At 49.2% G+C, this 26272-nt stretch overlaps 1 protein-coding gene across 1 annotated transcript; it reads right to left on the bottom strand.

Moving 5' to 3' along the window:
• Window positions 1-305: 305 nt before the first annotated feature.
• asic1c (acid-sensing (proton-gated) ion channel 1c) lies at window positions 306-26040 on the bottom strand. Its single transcript, XM_030114726.1, has 12 exons — window positions 26011-26040; window positions 24644-25150; window positions 16624-16774; window positions 14460-14587; window positions 12609-12759; window positions 12238-12294; window positions 11502-11655; window positions 10600-10691; window positions 10330-10409; window positions 10062-10133; window positions 9466-9518; window positions 306-435 (listed from the first exon to the last, which is right to left on the bottom strand). Exons 1-12 carry the CDS (start codon window positions 26038-26040, stop codon window positions 357-359), a joined length of 1554 nt encoding a protein of 517 aa, XP_029970586.1. The 3' UTR covers window positions 306-356.
• Window positions 26041-26272: the final 232 nt, after the last annotated feature.

Below are 26272 nucleotides of genomic sequence, written 5' to 3'. Positions count from 1 at the left end.
CACAGCTGATCAACTGATCTACAGCTCACACACCTGTGGTATCCCGACAGGTGACTGAAGAGGGAAACATGAGGAAATAAAGATGGACGCCTGGACACGGCGGTAAACCTGAGCTCTGTTTGGAAGTCGTCTTGTTCTGTTGATCCTAATCTGTGGTGATCGTATTCTATTTCTATTCAGGCATCCACAGACTCCACCTCCTCTGATAAATACAAGAATAATTTCACAGTTTACTGTCCGGACCCCGAATGGTAAACACCCCTCCCATAAACCCCGCCCACAGAACCGGCAACCCCCCCAGTACCATTAAGCCCCGCCTCCTTTATGTCGTCAACAGGCAAACTCCTCGAAGTTTCCTAAAGTCGGGTGACGAGGTAACATGTTCGGCGTGAATCCGAGACTGTCCGAGTGACTCCGGAGGGTGTCACAGGTGCTCTGCAGTGGGGAAGAAATGAAGGGGGGGCAGAGAGGAAACGGGTGGAAAAGGGAGGAAACGGAGGGGAAGAGAGAGGAGATAGAGAGGAAACAGAAACAGGAGGGGAGACAGAGGAAATAGATAGGAAACGGGAGAAATAGAGAGGAAACGGGGAAAGAGAGAGGAAAGAGAGGACATAGAGAGGAAATGGGGAAAATAGAGAGGAAACAGGTGAAATAGAGAGGAAATGTGGGACAGAGAGAGAAAATAGAGAGCAAACGGGGGAAAGAGAAGAAACAGGAAATGGAGAGGTAGCAGGGGGAAACAGAGAGGAAATAGAGAGGAAACAGGAAATAGATAGGAAACGGGGGAAAGAGAGAGGAAACAGCAGAAATAGAGAAGGAACAGGGGCGACAGAGAGGAAACAAAGAAAACGGGAAAGAGAGAGGAAACAGGAAATAGAGGGGAAACAGTTAGAAAACAGAGGAGAAAGAGAGGAAATGGGGGAAACAAGAAATTGAGGGGAATTGGGGAAACAGAAATGTAATGGGGAGGAAACAGGGAAACAGAGAGGGAGAAGAGAGACAGAACAAAAGCAGTTTTAGTTACTCAGCATCAATGCACTGTCTTGTAACAAGTTTCAGTCGTGCTCAGTCAGTGAAACATCCTAACAAATGTAAAATCTTTACTAATTGATATAGGTGAATTACAAAATACATCAAATAAGAAGTCAAAGAACTTCAGCTTCAAACTCAACCATATAGAATGTTGTTTCACAGAACAAAAAAGAAAAAAAATAGCAAGTAAAGAATCCAGCACCAGAGATAACAAAGAAGAGCAGTGAAAGAAGGATTCTCTCTGAAAATGATCAAGTCCAACTCAGTACCCAAGCAAGAGGACAGAGGAGTAGAACCCAGTACCTGGAACAAAGGAAGAAGAACCAAGATACAAGAATGTTGCAAAAAAAAAAACAAAAACTCCAGAACCTGAAATGACATTACCAACACCAGAGACAATACAGTAGAATCCAGTACCAAAAGCAAAAATATGTCAGAAGTACAGTGGAGCAGACAACAGTGCATAATTCATGGCCACAGATAATAAACTCCAGTCCAGAACCAGAGAGTCCAAAGACAGAGACAAAAAACTTTTGGCTGTTAATGAACCTCTTCTTAAAAAGCCCACCCTTGATGCAGGTGTTCTAACAAGTTCCAGGCCAAAATCCGAACCTTCCCTTTATTTCTAAAATCCTAGAGAAAGTTGTGGAAGTCAACTTCGAGAAGATTGAGAACAACACAACCTATTGAGAGTCTTTTCAGTCAGTTTCTAGAGCTCATCATAGACCAGAGACATCTCAGGTGAAAGTTACTAATGATCTTCTCACAGCCTCAAACAAAGGACTGGTCCCTGTCCTGGTCTCCTTATGACTCCATCGCTCTATTCATATGACCTCTAAAACCCTCTGTCCCTCTCTCTCTCTCGCTTTCCCTCTCTCTACAAACACATCCTAACTAGCCATTATTTTAAGCTTAACATTAGTCTTAATCCTTACTCTAAGCCTAACAATATCCTCTATCCTAAACCTAATCTCAGATTCCTGCCATGTGGAACCAGTTTCAGTTTGTCTTCTCTTCTTTCTCACCCTACATCTTTCACTGCTCCATGTCATTAACCATCGTCTCTCTTCTAGTCCATCGACTCCTGGTTCTACAGGGTTCTCCATCTCTAAGCCTGGTTCTGAAGGTTTCTTTCTTTTGAAAGGGAGCTTTTCCATTCCACAGTTGCTCTTCTACTTGCTCATGTGGAAGCGTTGGGTTTTATATGTAAAAAAATAGCCTAGAAATTACTAGAAAATAATGTCTTTGTCCTTGTCATTGTCCTGGTCTCTGTTCTGGTTTCGGTTCTGGTCTCTTTCTTGGTCTCTTTTCTGGTCTTTAGCCTGATCTCTGTCCTGGTCTCTGTTCTGGTTTCTGTTCTGGTCATTGTCCTGAACTCTGTCCTGGTCTCTGTTGTGGTCTCTTTTTTGGTCCCATTAGATCTCAGTGCCACATTTCATACTGTTGATTGTACTACAGAGACTAGGGAAGGGAGTGGAAATTGATCTAGCCAAGATTTCAGCCATACCAACCTTCCCTCCACCTACAGACCTGAAGAGTCTCCAGTGGTTTCTAGGAATGATTGACTGGTATCACAAGTTCATTCACAGGCTGGCTGATATCACAGCTCCCCTGAACAATCTGAAAATGAAAGATGTTCCTTGAGAGTGGACTCCAGACTGCAAGACAGACTTCTGTTGCAGTCAGTTCTGCCAGTTCTGGCTCAGCCACAACTCCAGCTTGGTTTCCACGTTCACTGTGATGCCAGTGATGATGTGGGTCTGGGAGCGGTTCTCATGCAGGACATTGATGGAGATGAGAGTCACTTAACTTTTGCCTCCAAAATTCCCCATGGTGCCAAGCTCTGCCACTCCACTGTTGAAAAGGAATGTTTAGCCGTGGTATGGGCAGTGGAGAAGTAGAAACACGTTTGATGTTTATACGGACCACAGTGACCTGGGCATTCAACTTCCTAAAAACATCATCACGTCTCACATGTTGGACCCTGTGACTACAAGCATTCGCATTTGAAGTGCATTCCAAATAGGGGTGCTGCAACGTGGTCCCACATGCCTTGTCGTAGGCGCCCGAAGTTCCTGACGGGAAGGTGTGTCTTGCTGTCCTCAAAATGTACTGGGCGGACCTGCCAAGCTCCTTCCAGAAGATTGCAGATGCTCAGGTGTCAGACCCAACCTGACTAGAAGTTCACCAACACAGTCTTTGCCGTATCCACTACCAGCTCCAGCAAGGTGTGTGGTGCCTGCCAGTGCTCAACTATCAACCTGCTGTCTTGGTGCCTATCAAGGCATGCCAGTTCCTGGCATATTACCTTAACAGTCCCTTTGGAGGACATCTGGGCAGGATGAAGACCTTGTTGAAGGTTCTCCAGGAGGCTTGGTGGCCAACAGTCTACAAAGACAACTGGGGGCACGTCTGTACGTGCACTACTTGCCAGCCTTCCAAGTGTCCCAATGATAAAACCTGCTGGTCTTCTCTAGTCGCCTGACGTTTAAGCCCCTGAGATAACTGGAGTGGACTTCATGGGCCCGTTTCCTTCTATCAAGGACCAGAACTCCATCCTAATGGTGGTGGTGGACTATTACAGCAGATGGATGGAGTTTGCCATAAAGGATGCTAAGACACCCAAGGTCTGCAAAATTGTCAGGAATGAGATCTTCACCCACTGGGGGAATCCCCAAGTACATGGTGTCAGATCATGGACCCCAATTTACAAGTCACCTGAAAAGGTGCCTCTGGACAGACTTGCAGAGAGGGCATCAGCACCACACACAGTTACATACCAAACCCTGCACACACTCACACAATTGCAGGAAGAAGTCATAAGATGTTGGCACGGCAAAAGCAAGACCAGCCAGGTACTACAATGCACAACGCAGAGATGTACACTTGGCAGTCGGCCATCTGGTCTGGGTGAAGTCGCACCTGCTGTCAAAAGCTGTACACTTCTTAGCCTAACTCGTGCCTAGATGGGTGGGGCCTGCAGTGTTTGAGGAAAAACTAGGTCCTGTGAACTACCAAGTCTGTTGGATGACAGTAAAAGGAAAGGTGGACACTGTTAATGTGGTTGACATAAAACCCCTATTTCAGTCCAGATACTCCGCTGGCTGGGGAGGGGAATGTAAAGACTGTGTAGGTCCCTACAATTTTTACCCAGCAGGGATGATTAAAAATTGTCCTTGGGTGTCATTTTGTAAGCCAAACTTGGGCACAGGCGTGTAATAATCTGAATTTACGTTGTTGTGATGGAAGAAATAATCTTGGGACAACATCTGGTTTTGAGATGTTAATTATGGGGGAACAGCGCCAGTAGGGGGTGAGGGGTGACACCACATGCCGACCTGAGGACAATTGCCAGAAGTGAAGCCGTGGAGTTCTTGACAGTGGAATCTTTGCCAATTGAGAATGTAACTTTTTGACCCATTGAATCCACTGAATTATTCTTCACAGAGCTAGCAGGACAGTGTAGAGCCGCATCAGGGACTAGAGGCTGCAGTGGAAGCAGAGCCTGGAATGATCTGGCACCAGCCCACATGGTCTCCTGTGGGGACGTGCGCCTTAGACTTTGGGGAACTTTGGGGGGAGTTTGGACATTAGAAGCATTCTATGTTTATTGCTTTGCTCACTGCTTTGTGCTGCGTCTTCTGTTACATTTGTTGTGAAGAGCCCTCAAGCGACAGGGGGCTGGTTTTCTTTTGGGAGTATTTTCTGTTAAAATTAACTGCCTAATTTGGGGCTCAATTTTATGTTTCTTGTCCATCTGTTAATCAACCCCCGCTGATAGGTGTATGCCTGCCCATGACCTTATTCAAGTATAGTGACAGGATCACCTTGGAAAAGACAGGTGGATTGTTACAAACTCCCACAATAAACAGGTCTGCAGAAACTCCTTCTTTCACCTGCATAATATTTGTAAAATTAGGAACATGCTGACTCAAAGTCACACTGAGAAATTTCATTTGTTCCCTCCAGAGGAGATAGACTATTATAATTCTCTGTTATCAGGGGGCCCCAAAAACTGCCAAAAAAGTCTTCAACTGGTTCAAAATGCTGCAGCAAGAGTTGTGACAAGTACCAGCAGGAAAGATCACCATCCATCCATCCATCTTCCACCGTTTATCTGGGACCGGGTCGCGGGGGCAGCAGTCGCAGCAGAGATGCCCAGACTTCCCTGTCCTCAGACACTTCCTCCAGCTCTTCTGGGAGGATCCCAAGGCGTTCCCAGGCCAGCCGAGAGACATAGTCTCTCCAGCGTGTCCTAGGTCTTCCCCGGGGTCTCCTCCCAGTGGGACATGTCCAGAAAACCTCCCCAGGGAGGCGTCCAGGAGGCATCCTAAAGAGGTGCCCAAGCCACCTCAGCTGGCTCGTCTTGATGTGGAGGAGTAGCGGCTCTACTCCGAGCTCCTCCCTGGTGACTGAACTCCTCACCCTATCTCTAAAGGAGCACCCAGCCAACCTACGGAGGAAGCTCATTTCGGCCGCTTGTATCCAGGATCTTGTCCTTTAAGTCATGACCCAAAGCTTATGACCATAAGTGAGGGTGGGAACGTAGATTGACCGGTAAATCGAGAACTTCACCTTTCGGATCACTACTGCGGCCGCTGCACCGATCCGTCTGTCAATCTCATGCTCCATCCTTCCCCCACTCGTGAACAAGACCCCAAGATACTTAAACTCCTCCACTTGGGCTAGGGTCTCTCCACCAACCTGGAGAGGGCAAGTCACCTTGTTCTGGTTGAGGACCATGGCCTCAGATTTGGAGGTGCTGATCCTCATCCCTGTCACTTCACACTCTGCTGCGAACCGCTCCAGTGTATGCTGTAGGTTCAGGTTCGACGGAGCCAACAGGACAACATCATCTGCAAAAAGCAGAGATGAAATCCTGTGGTCCTCAAACTGGACCCCCTCCGGCCCCCAGCTGCACCTAGAAATTCTGTCCAGAAAAATTATGAACAGAACCGGTGACAAAGGGCAGCCCTGCTGGAGTCCAACATGCACCGGGAACAGGTCCAACTTACTGCCGGCAATGCGAACCAGACTCCTACTCCAGTCATACAGAGACCGGACGGCCCTTAACAAGGGTCCCCGGACTCCGTATTCCCGATGCACCCCCCAAAAAGGCACCACGAGGGACGCAGTGGAATGCCTTCTCCAAGTCCACAAAACACATGTGGACTGGTTGGGCGAACTCCCACGAACCCTGTAGCACCCTATGGAGGGTATAGAGCTGGTCCAGTGTTCCACAACCAGAACGAAAACCGCATTGTTGCTCCTGAATCCGAGGTTCAACTATCGGTCGAATCCTCCTCTCCAGTACCCTGGCATAGACTTTCCCAGGGAGGCTGAGGAGTGTGATCCCCCTATAGTTGGAGCACACCCTCTGGTCCCCCTTTTTAAACAGGGGGACCACCACCCCAGTCTGCCAATCCAGAGGCACCGTCCCCGACCGCCACGCAATTTTACAGAGACATGTCAACCAAGACAGTCCCTGCACATCCAGAGACTTAAGGTACTCAGGGCGAATCTCGTCCACCCCCGGTGCCTTGCCACCGAGGAGCTTACCAACCACCTCGGTGACTTTGGCTTGAAAACTCCAACACATGGTGGCTGAGCTGTGGGGCTATAAGCAAACCCACACCAGCCCGCCGCCTCTCACCGCGGGCAACGCCAGAGAAGTGGAGAGTCCAGCCCTTCTCGAGAGATTGGGTTCCAGAGCCCCGGCTGTGTGTGGAGGTGAGGCCGACTATTTCTAGTTGGTACCTCTCGACCTCCCTCACAAGCTCAGGCTCCTTCCCCCCCAACGAGGTGACATTCCATGTCCCTAGGGCGAGTCTCTGTGTCCGGGGATCGGGTTGCCGGGCACCCTGCCATCGGCTGCCACCCAATCCAAATTGCACCCGGCCCCTACGATTCCCTCGGCAGGTGGTGGGTCCACCAGAGGGTCGGCCCGCGTCACCCCTTCGGGCTGAGCCTGGCCCGGCCCCGTAGGCAAAGGCCCTGCCACCAGGCGCTTGCTTGCGAGCCCCAACCCCAGGCCTGGCTCCAGGGTGGGGCCCCTGCTGCGCCATACCGGGCGACGTCACGGACCTCGATTGTACTATATTCATAAGGGCTGTTGACCTGCCCTTGGTCTGGCCCATCACCCAGGACCTGTTTGTCATGGGAGACCCTACCAGGGGCATAAAGCCCCGGACAACATAGCTCCTGGGATCACGTGGACACTCAAACTCCCCCACCACTTTAAGGTGGCAGGTCAGGGGGGAGAGGAGAGATCACATCAGTCCAATCTTAGCTTATCTTCGCTCGCTTCCTGTTAAATCCAGAATAGAATTTAAAATCCCTCTCTTAACCCAGAAAGCTCTGAACAACCAGGCCCCATCATATCTTAAAAGCTGTTAGTCCCATACTGACCCAGGAAAATGCTTTGTTCTCAGAGTGCTGGCCTGTTGGGGGTTCCTAGATTCTCTAAAGGTAGAACAGGAGGCAGAGCTTTCAGCTACCAATCTCCTGTCATGTGGAACCAGCTCCCAGTTTCAGTGAGGGAGGCTGACACAGTCTCTGCTTTAAGATCTTTCTATTTAGTAAAGCTTACGGTTAGCACTGCTTCAGACTTGGATTCCTGGACCATTTTCTTAGTGAAACTGCTGGAGGTTAAGACTACATGAGGATCTGCACTGAGCTTCTCTTCTCTCATTTCTCACTCCACATGTTTCTCTTCTATGAGTCATTAACCATTGTCTCTCTTCTAGTCTCACAACTAGAGAGAGAAGGATCACTTTTGCTTGCTCATGTGGAACGGTTAGGTCTTCTCTGTAAAAGTGTCTGGAAATGACTGTGTTGTATTTGCCGATGTAAGGCATAAGATCCAGTATCAGAGATGATAAAGCGGAATCTAGTAACAGAGAATGAATCCATGTAAAAACACATGTTATGTGTATATGTGTGCATGCGTGCGTTCTTGCGTGTGTCTGTGTCTGTGTGTGAGCTGGTGTGATTCTATGAACAAAGGTGGTGGTGGAGGTGGAGCACCATTGCGGAGAATCCAACCAACTCCGTCTTCATGTGAGCGCAGACACACAGTCCACAGCTGCCTTCACCCACAAAGTCACTCAAACAAGGAGCAGCAGGGCCTGTCTGCACATGCACACCCCGAGTCGCCCCGGTTCAGTTTGTTTTTCTCTGGTTCACTAATCTGGTTCTCTCTGGTTCAGTCTGGTTCTGTCTGGTTCACTAATCTGGTTCTTTATGACTCACTCCAGTTCATTCTGGATCTGTCTGGTTCATTCTGGTTCACTAATCTGTTTCTGTCTGGTTTACTACTCCAATTTAAAAATTACATCAAAATTAAATTTAAATTTGATAAAGGTTCAAATGGAAATGCATCATTTTTGGTTTTAATTTCAGAAAAGTTCAGAAATTTTAAGGACTGAGACCAGGACCAGCACCAGGAGAATATGGACTGTCGACAATTATATTCTGGAGGAACACCTTCTTCTTGTTCAGTTATTGAGCATGTGCAGACCCTCGTTTTACACTGGTTGTGGACTGATGCAGAACCATTGCGCTACGTAGCATTAACCTACACTGCAACTAACTGGATTTCCGCTGGATGCATTTCACTTGTGGCTTGACCCAAAGCAGAGTCGCAAGTGATCCTACAGTGAATGAATCTATGCATATGGTTGCCAACACGCCAGGGATTGGAGGAGGAGGGACGGGCCTGTAAAGCCACGGACGACCGGATAATATGAATGACTGAGTGATATGGACGACCAGACGTCACAGATGACTGAAAGATATGGATGACTAGACGCCACGTAAGACCAAATGATATGGACAACCAAACGCTGCGGACGACCAGATGATATGAATTACCGAATGATATGGATGACCATATAATACAAACGACTGGACGATATAGATGACTGGATGGGATGGACGACCAGACACCACGGACGACCAGAAGATACAGACGACTGGATGCCGGCCCTCCAAAATAAAAATTCTCCCTTGCACTCTGCAACACATCTGGTGGGGATGGCAGACATTCACCCTGAATCTGATCCAGATTCTGTGAAAAATGCAGCTGTGGTTTGTCTGTACAGAAGAAGCATCTCAATGGAATCAGAGCTCCAGCATTTCCTGAAAGTTTTGTTCACACAACAATGGAGTTGGAACCGTTCTAAAAAAAAGTGGTGCTTTCAGCGGCTCCCAGCATGGTCGTCATGTGAATGGACTTAAAGTGGAATGTTAATGGCTGTGGTTCCTGCTGTAATCATGATGTCCACCAGCAGGGGGAGACAGAGCTGTGAGGGGCCCTGCTGCTCTGCCTGGAAGCTGCAGACCTCTGGGGACTCTGATGGGTCAGGTCTTTAAGAGGCGGAGGGTGGGGGTGAGGGTCGGGGTGGGGGCAGCTCGGATCAGTGGGTGTGCTACCTGGGGGCATGATTGGGCGTGACGCCGGGGCTGGTTGGGTTCTCTGGAAACTCCTGGAACAGACATGATGAAAAGAAAAGATGAGATGGAAAAACCAACCAAATGTCATAAAGAGGCGGGGCTTAGAGGAGGAGGAGGAGGAGGAGCAGTAGGGGTAGGGAAGAAGGGAAAGAAGGAAGAGGAGGAGCAGGAGGAGGAGGAGCAGTGACAGCAGGTGGAGGTGACTGGAGCAGTGGGTGGAGATGATGAAGCAACTGAGAAGATCTTTGTGCTTAATGCACTTAATCTAGTGGGTCAGACACACACACACGCACGCACGCTCATACACACACATATATCTACACACACACACACACACACACACACATATATGGATTCACATACATGCATGCATGCACGCACACACGCACACATACACACGCAACACACACACAAGTGGACTGAACTGAGTTCTACTCAGAAAACCCTTCAGAACAAACAGCAGGCGTGAAAAAAAGTTCACAAAATCTTTAAAAAACCGTATCTGAGTGTGTGTGTGTGTGTGTGTGTGTGTGTGTGTGTGTGTGTGTGTGTGTGCATGCGTGCGTGTGTGTTACCAGATTGTCACTCTGGCAGCGCTGCGGTCGCTTCTTCCGGATGAAGTAACCCAAAACTTTGTCCTTAAACACCTGGAAACAGCAAAAACATGACTTACACCTGACACACACACACACACACACACACACACACACACACACACACACACACACACACACACACACACACACACACACACACACACACACACACACACACACACACACACACACACACACACACACACACACACACACACACACACACACACACACACACACACTTTACCTCGTACAGGTAGTCAAATATTTCCAGTATTGTTAAAACACTGGCTCCAATGAAAAGACCCATTTGACCACCAATGTCACCTGGAGAAGGAGGACAGGTGAGACGAGAGGACAGGTGAGACAGGATCAGGACAGGTGTGACAAGAAGACGACGGGAGAATGCGTGAGGACAGTTATCAGCTTCATTGTTTGGGAGACAGACAAGGCGGGTTTGGAGAACATGAGGTGGAATGTGATTGGACGTCTCCTCTAACTGGTTCCTGTCTCTTACCGAGCAGTCCGGCAATTTCATACGCCTTCTTCTGTTCGATCTTCTCGTAGTTCAGAGCTTCAAAGAAGATGTCCAGAACCAGGATGTTGTCCCTGCAGGACAGAGAAATTAGCACAGATCACAGATCAGAGACCACAGGTCTGACCTCTGCAGACTGGTGACGACTCCTCCTACAGGCCTACACAGGAACTGCACCTCATTATTGTTACATTGAAGGTGAACGATGGAGACATGGCTCATTCTGTTGACGCCTCCTGACCTCCTCCTGACCCCTTGACCTGCTGATGTTCTGGCCTCCTCCTGACCTCTCCTCCTCTTGACCCCCTGACATCCTCCTGATCGCCCTTTTACCTCCTGACCTCCTCCTGACCTCCCCTTGACCTCTTTACCTCTTCTTTACATCCTTCTGACATCCTTCTGATCTCCCGACCTGCTCCTGACCTCCCCCTGACCTCCTGACCTCTTCCTGGCCTCCTCCTGACCTCCTCCTGACCTCTCTTTGACCTCTTGACATCCTCCTGACCTCCTTCTGACATCCTCCAGACCTCCCCTTGACCTCTTCCTAACCCCCGCCTGACATTCTTATGACCTCTTCCTGACATCCTCCAGATCTCCTGACCTCCCCCTGACCTCCTGACCTCCCCTTGACCTCCTGACCTCCACTGACAGAACCTCCAGGAGCGCTGTGGAGCAGACTTGATGTTGATGGAGTGAGAGTTTCCAGTCGGCCATCAAACCGAGAAAAGAGTCAACATGTTCAGTGTTCAGTGCTGCTGGAAGCATCAGCCTGACCAACAGGAGGTAAAAGACCTTTCTTGTATCTTTCAGACCGTTTTAAGGCACCAGGCCCCCGTGAGAGAAGCACTGACCTGAATGAGGGACTAAAGCTGGACCATACTCACCCGATGTACTGCTCAGTTTTGTTGAATTTCTTAGCCAGATATTTAGCAGAGGCCTTACTGGGGATCTTAACCATGGACAGCTCCTTGCCATAGCGAGTCATGTTGCACGGGGTCTGACACACACAGTAATCGTTGTCTTTCTCTACCAAAAAGTCTGTGGATGATCAGAGTCAGTTCAACAGTCATGTGACCACCACAAACGTTCTGCTACAAACATGTGAAGAACAGTCGCTGCCATCGTTCACTTTCCATGAAAGCAAATAATGACTGAAGCCCAGATTCGCAAGAACCGCGGAACAATTCAAAGGACGACTCCGACACCTCGTCCACAATCTGTCTCAGCACCACCTCGGCAAGTCCTACCCTGCTCCACAGACAATGGACATGAAGAGGGAGACAGAGACAGACTGGGACAGACTGGGACAGACAGACAGAATGAGACAAAACTGGACATAATGAGACAGACTGGGAAAGACAGACAGACTGGGACAGACAAAAACAGACTAGGACAGAGAGAGACAGACTGGGACAAAATGGGACAGAATGAGCTTGACTGGGACGGATTGAGACATGCTCAGAAGACAGAGAAAGAATGGCACAAACTGGGACAGAATGAGACAAACTAGGACATAACAGAACATACTAGGACAGATTGGGACAGACTGAGACATGCTGAGACAGATTGGGACACCTGTGTGCACTAAGACATTGTCTCTCCTGATCAGTTTGGACTCACCTAGAGCCGGGTCGGCACAGTCTTTGTACTGCTCAGGTGTGCACACGGTGGCCGTACCTGTGGAGGAACAAAGGACCATCAGGACCACCTGGAACTCATTCCGAAACCCAACAGAAGTCCCCAAGACTCCCTTTAGTTCCCCGACACCCTCAGTTTGTCCCTAAGGCCCACTGTGAGTCCCTGAAACCTGAAGTTAGCTCATGAAATCCCCTTTAAGCCCTCCTATAGTTGCTGAACCCCCCCCCCCCCCCCCCCCCAAGCCATTATCCCCTGAACTCCCCTTGAGCCCCTGAACCCCCCACCCCACCCCGTTAGCCCATGAACACCACCTTCAGCCCCTGAAACCCCCAACCCCCCACCCCCAGTTGTACCTGGCATGTGCACCATCCTGCAATTGCAGTTCTCCAGCAGGTAGCGGGTCTCACAGTCGATGCGACATGCCGTGATGCTGTAGGTGGAGAAGAACTCCGAGTCCATGGCCGAGGACTTACAGTCCCCCCATGGAGGGGGGAGGTACTGCAACTAGAAGAGCCCACATGCTTCTTGTTAGTCTCACACCGTCACACAACAGCACTTCCCACTGAGCACGCCTCCACAGGTTCCCCTCCGCCTCCAGTTTCATCCCTCAAACTGTCAATTTAATCTCTGCTTTTTGAAGAATAAAGAAAACAACATGAACTAGAAAAAAAAAATACATGAATGTATTCAGATGTGTGGAAGATGGCATGGGGGTGGGGCGGGGCACTTGACACACCTTCTCCACCCACCACACCCTGTGTTATCCTCCTGTCTTCGGTTATTTTGTAGAAGGTTTCACTGACACCCTACAACTGTCCCTCTGTGTTTACATGGCTGTTTTTTCAATCCGATTGTAAACAATCGTATTAAACGCACGTGTATACAGTACATGTACAGCATACAAAGCGATCCACGATGAATCCTCGTTTACAAGGACCCTGGGTGAAGCGGATTACACAGCGTCCTGTGACATGCGCACAAAGTCTCTCGAGGAACTTTCAGGTCTGTAGCTCCGCAGCAGCAGCCTCAGCGCCGAGCAGAGTGTTTTTATCTGCTGATATCTGCTCAAATAATGTCCCAACATCTCCATGATGCGCTGCTGAAGGAGCGGCTGCTCCCCTGGCCGGAGCACCGCTGCGCAGAGCGCCACGTCTCAGTGTGAGGTCTGCTCCACATGCCGATGTTTCGAATTAACTGGTGCCCGTTTTAACTTGTGACCAATAGACTGAAACATGTCGTCGTTCTGGCGAACGTCGGTTATCGACAGTTACAGTGAGTGTATACATTTAAAGTCTTTTGTGAGTTTACTGTAACAGCTGTTGTTATCAGCATGTGTTGACACAGACCTCCACCGTCATTCGTTAACACGGGAACCAGTTAATCCATAACACCGGCCGGACGATCGCTTGTATTCTGCTATGGAGCTCTTTATACAACTCGCTGTTGCACGATTTGCTTCCATCTCGCCTCTCCAATGTTTTTTCTGTCGGGGTTTTTTATTAAAAAAGTGTTTTTCAACCACCGCCGCGTTCTGCTTGTTTTTGACTGTCCTGCTTCCCGTTTACTGCGCACGTTACACGTCACTACATACGAAGGAACGCATGCGCGGAACAAATAATCCCCCGTTTAATCTGCTCCGCTGTCAGGCGGCGTTTATATGAGACACGGAGCGGATTGTCCATCGGTGTACACCACCTCGTACAATCAGCTCCGAAATACAATCCGCTCCGAGTGAAGCGGATCCACTCGGGTGTTTACATGATGCATTTACAATCCGCTCCGCCATATAAGCGGATTATACGAGCGCATGTAAACATGCCACTGTCACTATCACTGTTACACTGTCCCACTGTCCCTGTGTGCCAACATCCTGTACAGCAGCATCCTGTTGACGGTGTAAGTAGAGCGAAGCTTGTTGTGACAACGGGAGATGGGGTCAGTGGTAGGGACATATAAGATAGAGGGCAAAATTGGGAGATGCAGGGTGACACTGGGTGATGCATGGTGACCCAGGGTGGTACGGAGTCATGCCGAGAAATGGTGGGTAACCCAGAGTTACCCGAGGTGGCACGGGGTGCTCTGAGGTCATGCTGGGTGACGTAGGGTGTCTTGGGTTAATGCTGAGTCACACAGATTGGAACGAGGTGATACGGGGTGATACGGGATGCTATGGGGTGATACGAGAGAGACGAGGTCTGAGGTACCAGTTGCTGCTGACATGAGACAAAGGTTTGAAAACCAGGAGCCACACCAAACCCCAACTGGTCGATGAACGGCGGCTCGTCCTGGCTGTGGATCTGAACCTTGATGCCAGCTTCATACGATGTCTCATCTGTGGAGACATCAGCAAGACAAGATGACTTCCTGTTTACAACAGAAGTTGACTTCCTGTTTCAAAGAGGACTTCTTCCCTCCACTGAATCAGCAGGGCTGACTGTTTTGTTCCATGATAACCTCAAAATGGCAGATGGCTCATCTGACTTTAAAATTTGGAAGAACAGCACATTGTTGAGGCCAACGTCTGGTTTCAGTCGCTACTCGCAGGATAGACCACTAATTTCTGAGGTTTCTGATGTCATTAATACTTTAAAATGGATTATCCTCTGGCAGTGTAGCTATGGGAGATTAGATTTCAATCTGGTTTATGATGAATACCTGGAGAGTTGTCCTGTAAAGGGTGCCATGATACTTTTGGATTTATATTTTCACTTAGGAATGTTCATTATGATGGATAACTCTGACCTAATGTTTGATCTGTAATCTAAGATCATAATGGATCTAAAATGATTGAATTATTGTTTGCAGTGTTTGAATCCTGACAGTGGGTCTGGCTGAACGTGATAACAATGTGTAATGAGCAGTGGAAGAAAACCTGGACCTGGTCCTGGTCTGGAGTAGACTGAATCTTGGACCTGTGCCTGTTCTGGAGCAGACTAGCTGAACAGAATAAATCTCCATGGTAACATGGTAACTGATGTAAAATCATATAGCGCATTGTCCCATCCTAGTTTTGTGCAACTGGATCCTGGATTAACTAATCCAGAATAACCAAGAAATCATAGTTTTATTACTGATCTTGGTTTTGTGCAACAGGACCCAGGACTACTGGAAACTCAACTGAGGCTTAATGAATCAAACAAACCTGTTGAGAGGGTATAACACATTTAACTGCAAAAGTGATGACTGAAGGTTCTTTATTGTCAGATGAAATGATGACTGAAGGTTCTTTACTGTCAGAATAAGTAATGACCAAAGATTCTTTAACATCATGAAGTCATGGACCTTAATCCCACAACCTGTCAAAGACCCCAGATCTTGGCCCACCCTAGAACTTAATCCAAAAAATTGGCAGAAACCCCTGATCTTACACCATCTCAGACCTGCCACATTATTAAACAGTGATTACAAAATCAGAATTCACAATAGACTACAAACCAATGCGGACAAAGTTTTTAACGACTGTCAGTCTGGTTTATGAAAAATAGATCAATTCATAAATCATGTTCTATTGAACATCCATTGATTTTCCAGTCTCTTAAACTTTCTATATTTAGAATCAAATTATCAAACAGTTCAGTTCCATTACCAGGAGGCTCTTCAGAGAATTAAACATGGCTGCTCAATTTCTCCTTTCTGATTTATCACTGCCGTGGAAATGCTTTCAAATATTGCTCTGTTTGATGTGTTGATCAAACCCATGATCATGAGCCAATCAGTGGACAAGACGACTGTCTCCTTGAAACAACTGAGGTTCTAAAGAGAATCCAAACTGACCGAGGCTCTGAAGAGAACCCAGACCCGGGTTGTAAATCGAATACTAACTGACTGAGGTTCTAAACAGAACCCAAACTCAAGTTCTAAAGAGCATTCAAACTGATTGAGTTTCTGAAGACAATCCACACTGACTCAGGTTCTAAAGAGAATCCTAACAGACTGAGGTTCTGAAGAGTCCCTCCATCAACAATCGTTCTTTCACCTACAGTCACTCCTTTGGCAGCACGATTGGGAGTTTGTTGCACAAAAGTAGGATTCATTGATCCAGGCACATCCAATCCAGAACAAGAGGGTTCGGGATTGTTTGGTTGCATCCAGGAAGAGAACACAGCGATTCATCAAGCAGGGGCCTGGTGCACAGAACCAAGACCAGGGATTTCTTGGTTATCCTGGATGAACTAATCCATGACCCGGTTGGTCTAAAGTGAGATATGTTTTAACATCAGTTACCGTGGAGATTTATTCTGTGGAGCTAATCTGCTCCAGACCTGGACCAGGTCCAGAACTTATTCCACTGCACACTACACACTGTTATCACATTCAGCCAGACGTGCAGCTGTGGCGTTGCCCGTTGCCACTCAGGCCTGCTCTCACCTGTCTCGCCCCACACAGGCAGGTACTCGTCCTGCTGGATGTCCAACATGATCTCCAGCCCGTTTCCTGTCCCGCCCTTCAGAGTGGTCAGCAGAGGGTTCCCGTCTAGACCCGAATTAAAGGTGTAGCACTTCCCATAGCGAGTGTAAATCTGTGGAAAGACAGAGAGGGAAGAGATGGGGAGGGAGAGGTATCCGTCTGTCAGTCTGTGTTTAGAACCGGTTCCTTCTGTTTCTGTCTGTTTTATCTGGATTACTGGTCTCTGCTTTGTGTGGATGGCTCTAAGTTAAGATGATGAATGCTAAGATAATGAACAGGAGGGGGCAGCATTATGCTTATCTGGCGTACAATCTACCGGAAGTAACAGGACTCAAAAGGCTGATGTTACACCGCAGTGCATCATGGGATTGGCGGACCACTGCAGTGTTGGTTACATTGGCTGGCTGCATTGCACACTCCCGGTTTTAACCTTTTTCTCTTCTAACTACTTGAAACCATGGTTGGAGCGTAATGTGTTGTCAAACACAAAAGCAGTTCACTGCTCTGGAAAAAACAAACATCTGACTACGATTTTTCACATTTCCAGCGTGGAAACAAAGCCAAAGACTTGGGGTGTCGACAAAACATCTGCCGACTGTTCACTCACCTGTACCTGTTAGAAAATCACCTCGCTGTTAGTTTTTGGTAAATTAAAGGAGTACCAATGGTTCTTAAACACTTGGAGAGTTTTTATTGCTGTTTAGTAAACCAACAGATGGCGCTAAGGCCAAGCAAAGGGCAGCTGCAACAATCTATCTTTAGAATTGCCATAATAATACTGGTCATTTCCTGTTATGGACTGGCCCTGCCCCCATCACAGGAAGGAGAGTTGATGTGGCTCCCTCTGAATAAAATTTTGGGACCCCTGAACTAAATGAACCTGCTATTCTAGTCTGCTTCTGGGTTCATCTGGACCTGCGTCCATGAGACCTTTGCAGCTCTGCCCCGAGTTCCTCACTCAGCTGCAGCACGATTGTAGTCATAGGAAGTAAGTGATCTAAAGGAAACCTTTGATAAGTTCTAGAAAGCAATGAGACAGTTCTCAAGCTCACAAACGAAACCTCAAGACCAGACCAGAGTCCTGGAGGACTGAGATCCTGGAGGACTGAGATCCAGGAAAACTGAGATCCTTGAGGACTGGACTGACATCCTGCAGGACTAGACTGAGACTGAGACTGAGACTGGACTCATATCCTGGAGGGCAGAGATCCTGGAGGACTGAGATAATGGAGGACTGAGATCCTGGAGGACTACACTGAGATCCCGGAGGATAGAGATCCCAGAGGACTGAGATCCTGGAGGATTGAGATCCTGGAGGACTAGACTGAGATCCCAGAGGACTGAAATTCGGGAGGATTGAGGTCCTGGAGGAATGGACTGAGATCCTGGAGGACTTGACTGAGATCCTGAACCACTGAGTTCCTGGAGGACTGAAATCCTGAAGGACTGAGACCCTGTAGGACTAGACTCAGATCCTGGAAGTCTGGACTGAGATCCTGGAAGACTGAGATCCTGAAGGACTGAGATCCTGGAGGATTGGACTGACATGCTGGAGAACTGAGATCCTGAATGGAGTAACAGAGTCTCCAATGTGGGGGTCGTCTTCAGACTTCTGAGCTCCAGCAGAGAATGTCTCTTTGTTCTGCCTCCTGCGGTTCTCTGGACTGTGGAGCACCTGAGTCTTTACGCCCGGAGCTGCAGCTCCACTTCCTGTCGGGTGAGGACAAACCGGCTGCTCACGGCAGCAGATGCAGGAAGGGCAGTGAAATACGCAGAGCAGCCGTGAAACCTTCCAGCAGAGCCGGCTTCCCGCTGTGTCTCCACAGAGCTGCGGAGACGCCGCGTCGCCATAGAGCCTGTTGAGACGCCGTGTGTCCACAGCTCTGCGGAGACGCCGTGTCTCCCAACAACCAGCTGAATGACAACTTAAGGTTTTATTGAAGCTTGAAACTCTGAGTGAAGAACTCTGAGAACTCCATCGCCGCTTCATCATGAAAAGGTGAAAAAAGGATTCAGTTGTATATGAAGTGTTTCTAAAGCCCCCGCCCACACACACACCCCCACCTCAACCCCCTGTACGTACGGTGCTGAAGTTCCTGGGGGAACACCTCTGTCCTCGGAACCTGCAGTCCAGCATCATGTCCTCCAGCTGGTGACCGAGTCGGGCCATCATCTCGGTGGTGTTGACCCGGCGGTCTGGTCTCGGACTGTAGTGGCTGAAGTCCATCAGGCTGAGCAGACCCGGCTTGTGCTGGTTTCTGAGAGAGGCCAGGATAGTCCCGATCAGGGTGTGGTTGGAGTACATGAGGTCCATCCAGTACCCGGCGTGGTACAGGTCGTCTCGGGTCAGTGCCGACACCCGGAAGGTGTTCTGGTTGCAGATGGTCACGGCGGGGAAGGACATGCTGCGAGCCCACTCCATGTGGATTTTGGTGACGGCGGGGTGGGACATGAGGTAGAGGATCCGGTTCCTGGACCAGGTGCAGAGCAGGCTGAGGGAGACCAGGAGGGCCAGGACCCAGACGGCCCGCTGAGTCCGGCTCTTCTCCGCACAGAACACAAACTTCAGGCCGTGGATCTTGGTCCTGGTGATGAAGTCCAGGGTATGGCTCCTACACCCCCTCCTCCACCCGCTCCACCTGGTGTGGACAGCATCCTCAGATGGGGCCGTTTCCATGACGATGACCTGCGTCTCCAGCTGCTCTTCAGAGGGAGGAGAGCGTTTTCTGACGGATGGAGCTGATTTACACGGCGAGTCCTTTCTGAGAGGAGCAGCTCCACCCACATGTGACAGCACAATCAGAGGAGGAGGCGTTCCTGTTGCTCTCCTCCTCCTCCCCCTCCTCTTCCTCCCGCTGATGATTTAAACATGCTGGGCAGCTCGATGCACCACCTGCTGGACTGAAGCGATCCTGCAGGATGAAGAGTGACCAGCGGCCGATGGCGGGGGAAGCTGCACATGTTCAGTCTGGACAGACTGAACGCTTCAGGACGAACCGACGTCACGTCTCACATCCTGCCATGGTGTGTATCAGTTTGCTCAGCGGAGATATTTTTACGTTGATGTCTCACGGAGCGTTTTGTGTGATATTTTAGTCTGATGGCGATCAAACACTCGACTGAAGCAGCGGCAGAATTTTCTATTTCTGACTCATGAAAGGACTTCACTGTAGAGAGCATCCAGCACATCACGACTGGGAGGGTGAGGGTGTGTGTGTGTGTGTGTGTGTGTGTGTGTGTGTGTGTGTCTGATGAGTTAACTGATCAGAGTTAACTGTTGTTTACGGATCAGAGTTAACTAGTTAACTAGTTAGAGTTAATTGTTGTTAACTGCTCGTTACGAAGCTATCGGCAGAGCTCCACCTCCACTGGGCGGAGCCTCAGCTGAGAGCTTCAGGAAGACCTGTGATTGGTGGAGAGCCTTCAGGTAGATCTCAGGTCTTGTTGGAGGAAATAGGAGTTAAGTGTAAAAGCGTGAGGACATGTGGGACCTGAAGCCATCATCCAGACTGAAGCTGGAAGCTTCCAGACCGCCTGAAGGCTGAAGCAGTGAATAGAGCCGAACCATGAGATCATTTTATTGAGACTGAGAGATTGTTCTGCCGCTCTATCAGAACAACGAAGAACTACGGACTGAGAGCCGACCTGCTGCTCTGCTCCAATGGCGGTGACATACACACCAGGACGTAGTGTTCTGGTTCTCTGAGTTTTGTTCAGAACACGGAGCCATCAGCCAGGAGGATCTTCAGTGGACAGACATCAGTCTGAAGCAGCTGTGGACCAGGAGCAAGGACCCTGACTGGGGTCAAAGGTCAACAGCATGACATGCTCACTATCCACACACTAGACAATATACACACACACACACACACACACACACACACACACACACACACACACACACACACACAGTCTTGTATTTCTATCCTTGTGGGGACCGTCCATTGACTCCCATTCATGTCTAGCCCCTAACCCTGACCCTTACCCTAACCCTAACCCACACCACAACAAAGCCTAACCCTAAAGAAATGTTTTTGCACTTTTACTTTTTTCAGTAACAACAACATGGTCAAGAAAACACTGTTTCTCCTACTTAGGACCGGAAAAAGGTCCCCACAAGACACGTCGTTCCACGTTTTGCTATCCTTGTGGGGACATTTGGCCCCGACAAGGATAGAAATACAAGAACACACACACACACACACACACACACACACACACACACACACACACACACACACACACACACACACCACACACACACACACACACACACACACACACACACACACACACACACACACACACACACACACACACACACACACACACACACACACACACACACACACACACACACACACACACACACACACACACACACACACACACACACACACACACACACACACACACACACACACACACCAGTTCATGACCCAGGAAATGGTTCTGGGTGTTGTGTCTGCCCCCTGCTGGTGTTCTGCTGTACAGCTCACTGACAGACTGAGGGCATGAATGTTTAATAAGATTGTCCCTCAGAGCTTCTCCTCTTTCTGCTGTTAGACTCAAATCTGCCCTTCCAGTGTGGAGATGTGGGGAAACCAAGGTCAGCTGAGAGAAATGACCCAGAAGAGCCGTTCTGTTCTTTAACCCTTTAAAGGAATACTCCGAAGATTTTGGACCCACGCCCTATCCCTATCATTTACAAAGTGAGATGAGCTCATAAATACCTTATTTCTATCTGTGCGTCCAGTGGCTGGATCCAAGCTGTTATCATCGTAGTTAGCTTAGCTCAGCTGCTGGAGGTGAAGAGGAAACAGAGCTGGACTGACGAAGTGGACAAAATCCTCCTTCCAGTGGTCCAGGGGATGGCGTATTAGCACGTGAAGTAAATCCGAATGGTTATAAAACATTTTAAAAGACGTGTTTTCTTTTCAATCCGTTAAAATAACGTGTTGATACACACAGATCTGCACAAGCAATAGTGTTCCGCGGAAGGATATACCGGAGCACAGCGTCTGAGTCTATGGCTTCTACTGCTGTGCTCCGGTATATGCCTGCACAGGCTCTGTGTGACTCTCCAGTCACACACCAGTGACTGAGTGATAATCGGGCCAAAGTCCTGAGCAAGCAGCATGTTAGCCAGGCTCATGTTAGGTTAACTTCAGATTTAGTTTAACATCAGGGTTAGCTTAACTTCAGGGTTAGGTTAACTTCATCCATCCATCCATCCATCTTCAACCGCTTATCCGGGACCGGGTTGTGGGGGCAGCAGTCTAAGTAGGGATGCTCAGACTCCCCCTGTCCCAGACTTCCTGTCCCCAAACTGTTCCTCCAGCCCTACCTGGAGGATCCTGAGGTTGACCCTGGCCAGTCCAGAGACACAGTCTCTCTAGCATGTCCTGGGCCTTCCCCGGGGCCTATTAACGGTGGGACATCCCTGGAACCCCTCCCCAGGGAAGCGTCCAAGAGGCATCTTAAACAGATGGCTGAGCCACCTCAGCTGGCTCCTCTGGATGTGGAGGAGTGGCTCTACTCCAAGTTCCTCCCTGGTGACCGAGCGCCCAGCCACCCTATGGAAGCCAAAGCTCATGACCATAGGTGAGGGTGGAAGCGTAGATTGATCTGCTTTCCCCTCCTGAAGCGACAGACGGTTTGCCATAATTTCCTCAAGGCTAACCAGTAGTCCTCCTCCATGGCCTCCTGAACTTCTCTCAGACCCCAGTTTTTGCCTCCACAGCCACTCGGCCTGCCGATACCTGTCAGCTGCTTCTGGAGTCCCATGAGCCAACAAGACTCAATAGGACTCCTTCTTCAGCTTGACAGCAGCCCTTACTTCAGGTGTCCACCAACAGGTTTGGGGGTTTCTGCCACAGCAGCACCAGAGACTTTGAGACCACAGCTCCAAGCAGCTTCTTCCAAAATGGAGGTGGAGAACAATGTCGCCAGTCTCTCTCAGGATCTGGGAGAAGCTCTCCTGGAGATAGGAGTTGAAAACTCTGCTGACAGAGGATTCCACCAGACGTTCCCAACAGACCCTAACAACATGTTTTATTTTGCCAAATCTGTTCGGGATCCTCCTCGGCTACTGAAGCCAACTCACCACCAGGTGGTGATCGGTCAACAGCTCTGCTCTTCTCTTCACCCGAGTGTCTAAGACACGAGGTCAGAGGTCAGATGACACAACAACAAAGTCGATCATCGACCTCCAAACTAGGGTGTCCTGGTGCCAGGTACACTTATGGACCCCCCCTGTGCTCGAACATGGTGTTCGTTATGGACAAACTGTGGCTAGCACAGAAATCCAATAACAGAACTCCTGTCGGGTTCAGATCAGGGAGACCATGCTTCCCAATCACCCTCCTCCAGGTCTCACTGTCGCTGCCCACGTGGGCCTTGAAGTCCCCCAGTAGAACCATGGAGTCCCTAGTGAGAGCACTGTCCAGCACCCCTCCCAGAAGGACTCCAAGAATTCCAGGTACTCTGCCCTGCTGTTTGCCTGTACACCGAAACAACGGTGAGGCACCTGTCTCCGACCCGAAGGCAGGGATGCGACTCTCTGGTTCACTGGGGTGAACTCCAACACATGGAGTATAGAAGATATACAATACACAATAAATTTATTAAAACAAGGCACAGGCAGCTTTCATCAGATGGAATCTGCAGTTTTAAGTGGATGTATTTTGAGTTGACTACTGAACAGAGAGAGAGAGTCCAGGTGTCTTAGTTGGGGGGGTAGTGAATTCCACAGATGGGAAGCAGAGCATCCATGGTTAAGTTCAGAGTTAAGTTAACTTCAGCATTAAATTCAGAGTCAGGGTAACTTTAGAGATGCGTCAACTTCAGAGTTGACTTCGAGTTTAGGTTAGATTCAGGGACAGGTTAAGTTCAGGATTAGGTTAACTTCAGAGTTAGGTTAAGTTTGGGATTAGCAGAGGCGGGGCGTGCCAACAGGCAAACCAGGCATTTGCCTGGGGCCCGGCTTTTAGGGGGCCCCTGAGAGACTGGGTGCCCCAAGTGCTAATACATATACTACACAGAAACGACAACAATGGGCATTTATGATGCAATTATGAAACGACGACGTAGTAAACCCCCTTGGGGGGGGGACCCCCACATGGCCTTATCTGCCTTCAGTGCTGTCTGCATCAATCAATGTGAGCCGCAAGGGTTTTTTTGTGTAATATAATTATTGACAAGCCAGGGCTTTCAAGGACTTCTGTTGGTCCCTGGACCTGAATCTAATAGAAGAGATTAAGGGTTCTCAAAGTTTTTCAGTATACATATCAAATGTCTCAGAAATTGTGTGCAAAAAAACAATTTTTTTCAGTGTGCATGGATGGAGTGGGGGGCCGATGATTTTTTTTGCTTGGAGCCCCCAAGGACCCTTGCCCCACCACTGGGGATTAGTTTAAGTTCATTTTCATATTAGAGTCTACAGCAAATTATCTGTAAATGTTTAGTTGTCATAAGGCATGTTAACTGTGTGTGTGTGTGTGTGTGTGTGTGTGTGTGTGTGTGTGTGTGGCATGCTAAAGAGGGAGCAGCATATGTTTTCTTCATAATATATGAATGTTGATGTCAGCAGAGACTTCAGGACCATCTGTCTCCGCTAAGTCTCAGCAGAACGTTCTGATGGCTGGAGAATCATTTGATGAAGGGACTGGAGTACAGAGGACTGGTTCAATCCAGTCTCAGGTGGTTCAATCCAGTCTCAGGTGGTTTCATCTGGTCTCAGGTCGTTTAATATGGTCTCAGGTGGTTTAATGTGATGTCAGGTTTAATCTGATTGCAGCAGCTTTAATCTGATTTTCGCAGATTTAATCTGATGTCAGGTTGTTTAATCTGATGTCAGGCTGTTTAATCTGTATCTCATCAGCTTTAATCTGATATTGGCAGTCTTAATCTGATCCCAGCAGGCTGATGTGGCGCTCAGCTGCTTCCCTCATGGTTCCCCCTCATAAGCAGACCTACTCACAGTGGTGAAGTTCTCCGGCCCGCAGTCCTTCCCTCGGTATTTGCAGTCCAGCAGCATGTCCTCGATGCTGTGACTCGTCCGCTGGACGAACTCCAGCATGTTGAAGGTCTTGCTCGGGAAGAACTTGCTGTTGTCGGAGGGCTGGCCCACGGCGGCCATGAAGTCGTCGAAGTCGCCCTGCTCCACGCCCAGCAGTCCTGCCATCCAGAAGAGGTCGTTTCTGCGGATCTGTGACTTTCGGAAGCTGTTGTAGTTGCAGAGGGTGATGGCGGGGAAGTACATGACGGGGCTGTCCATCTCGTCCAGGATGGTGACGTGGGGGTACCTGAAGTACTCGATGACGCGGTCGGCCACCTGCAGCAGGAAGATGGAGAGCGAGGCGCTGAAGGCGGCGGCCCACAGCAGGCGGCGCAGGGTGACCCCGCCCGGCACGAAGATGTGGCTCAGGCCGTGGAGGGTGCAGTTGGCCCCGAACACGGTGATGTCGGAGGGCGGGCGAGGCGCCTCCTCCTCTGGTGCTCCCATTTCCAGCTCCGAAGCTCCCGGCCCAGAAGGCTGCCGGTTCAGGTCTGACTGCGGCGCAGAGCGGCGGAGGACTGGCCGCAGGAGGCGGGAGGGGGCAAGAGTCTGATTTCACCTTCACGCCCTCCGGGAGAGCAGCAGTCAGGAAGCAGCCAATCAGGGGCCGGGTCTTAGAGGGCACTTTGAATCTGATCTGGTCTGATGGAGGGAGGAGGATCTGGTCCTGTTCGATACTGAGACGGATCACTGTGGACTCGGATCACCGCTCACTTAGAGCCTCGTTTTCAAAAACTGAAAATCTAACGGGAGACAGAGTGAAGAAGTGAATCCGTCAGAAATGAGGAGTTCTGAGAGATCTGAGAGATGAAGCAGACATCAGGAGAAGAAGAAAGACGTGTTGTGGGGAAAGTGACACTGACAGAACTCACAGAACTCCCTCTGGGATCCAGGAAGCTCTCTGCTCACTGGAACCAAGTGTGCTCCGTCTTCTGGTAGGAACAGCTGATCCTCCAGATTCATCCAGACAAACATTTTAGTGTGAAGGTCCTTAAAAACTACTTTTAGTAAAATAATAATGCAAGTAAAGGTAAAGTTGTTCCAGAAACCACCTGAAACCGACGTTCCGATGAGACGTTCTCTTTAGATGTTCTGATGACACGTTCTCAAGAGACATTCCAACGAGAGATTCCAATGAGACGTTCTGATAAGATGTTCTAAAGAGACGATCCGATGAGCCATCGCAATGAGACGATCTGATGAGACACTCAATGAGACACACCGATGAGAAAAACTGGGACATGAACCATGACCAGGACCAGGACCAGGACCAGGACCAGGAGCAGAACCTCAGGGTCCGATGTTTCCTGAGGTTTCATCAGATTCTTATGTTTTGTCAGGTTCTAATGTATCCTCAGATTCTGATGTTTGCTCAGGTTCTATTGTGACATCATGCTCTAGGTGACATCAGGTACTAACGTGACCTCAGAGACCTGCAGGACATCTGATGCAGTCAGATTTAAGCATCAGCCTCCTACCAGGCTGCAGATCAGCATCGAGTTCTCCAAATCTCCTCTGGACCATCAAGGTTTAAGTTCACCCAATGTCATT

Source organism: Salarias fasciatus, chromosome 18, assembly GCF_902148845.1.
Source record: "Salarias fasciatus chromosome 18, fSalaFa1.1, whole genome shotgun sequence".
Taxonomy (NCBI): Eukaryota; Metazoa; Chordata; class Actinopteri; order Blenniiformes; family Blenniidae; genus Salarias; species Salarias fasciatus.
Note: the sequence above shows the minus strand (reverse complement) of the source record. Positions and strands in the feature narration are given on the sequence as shown.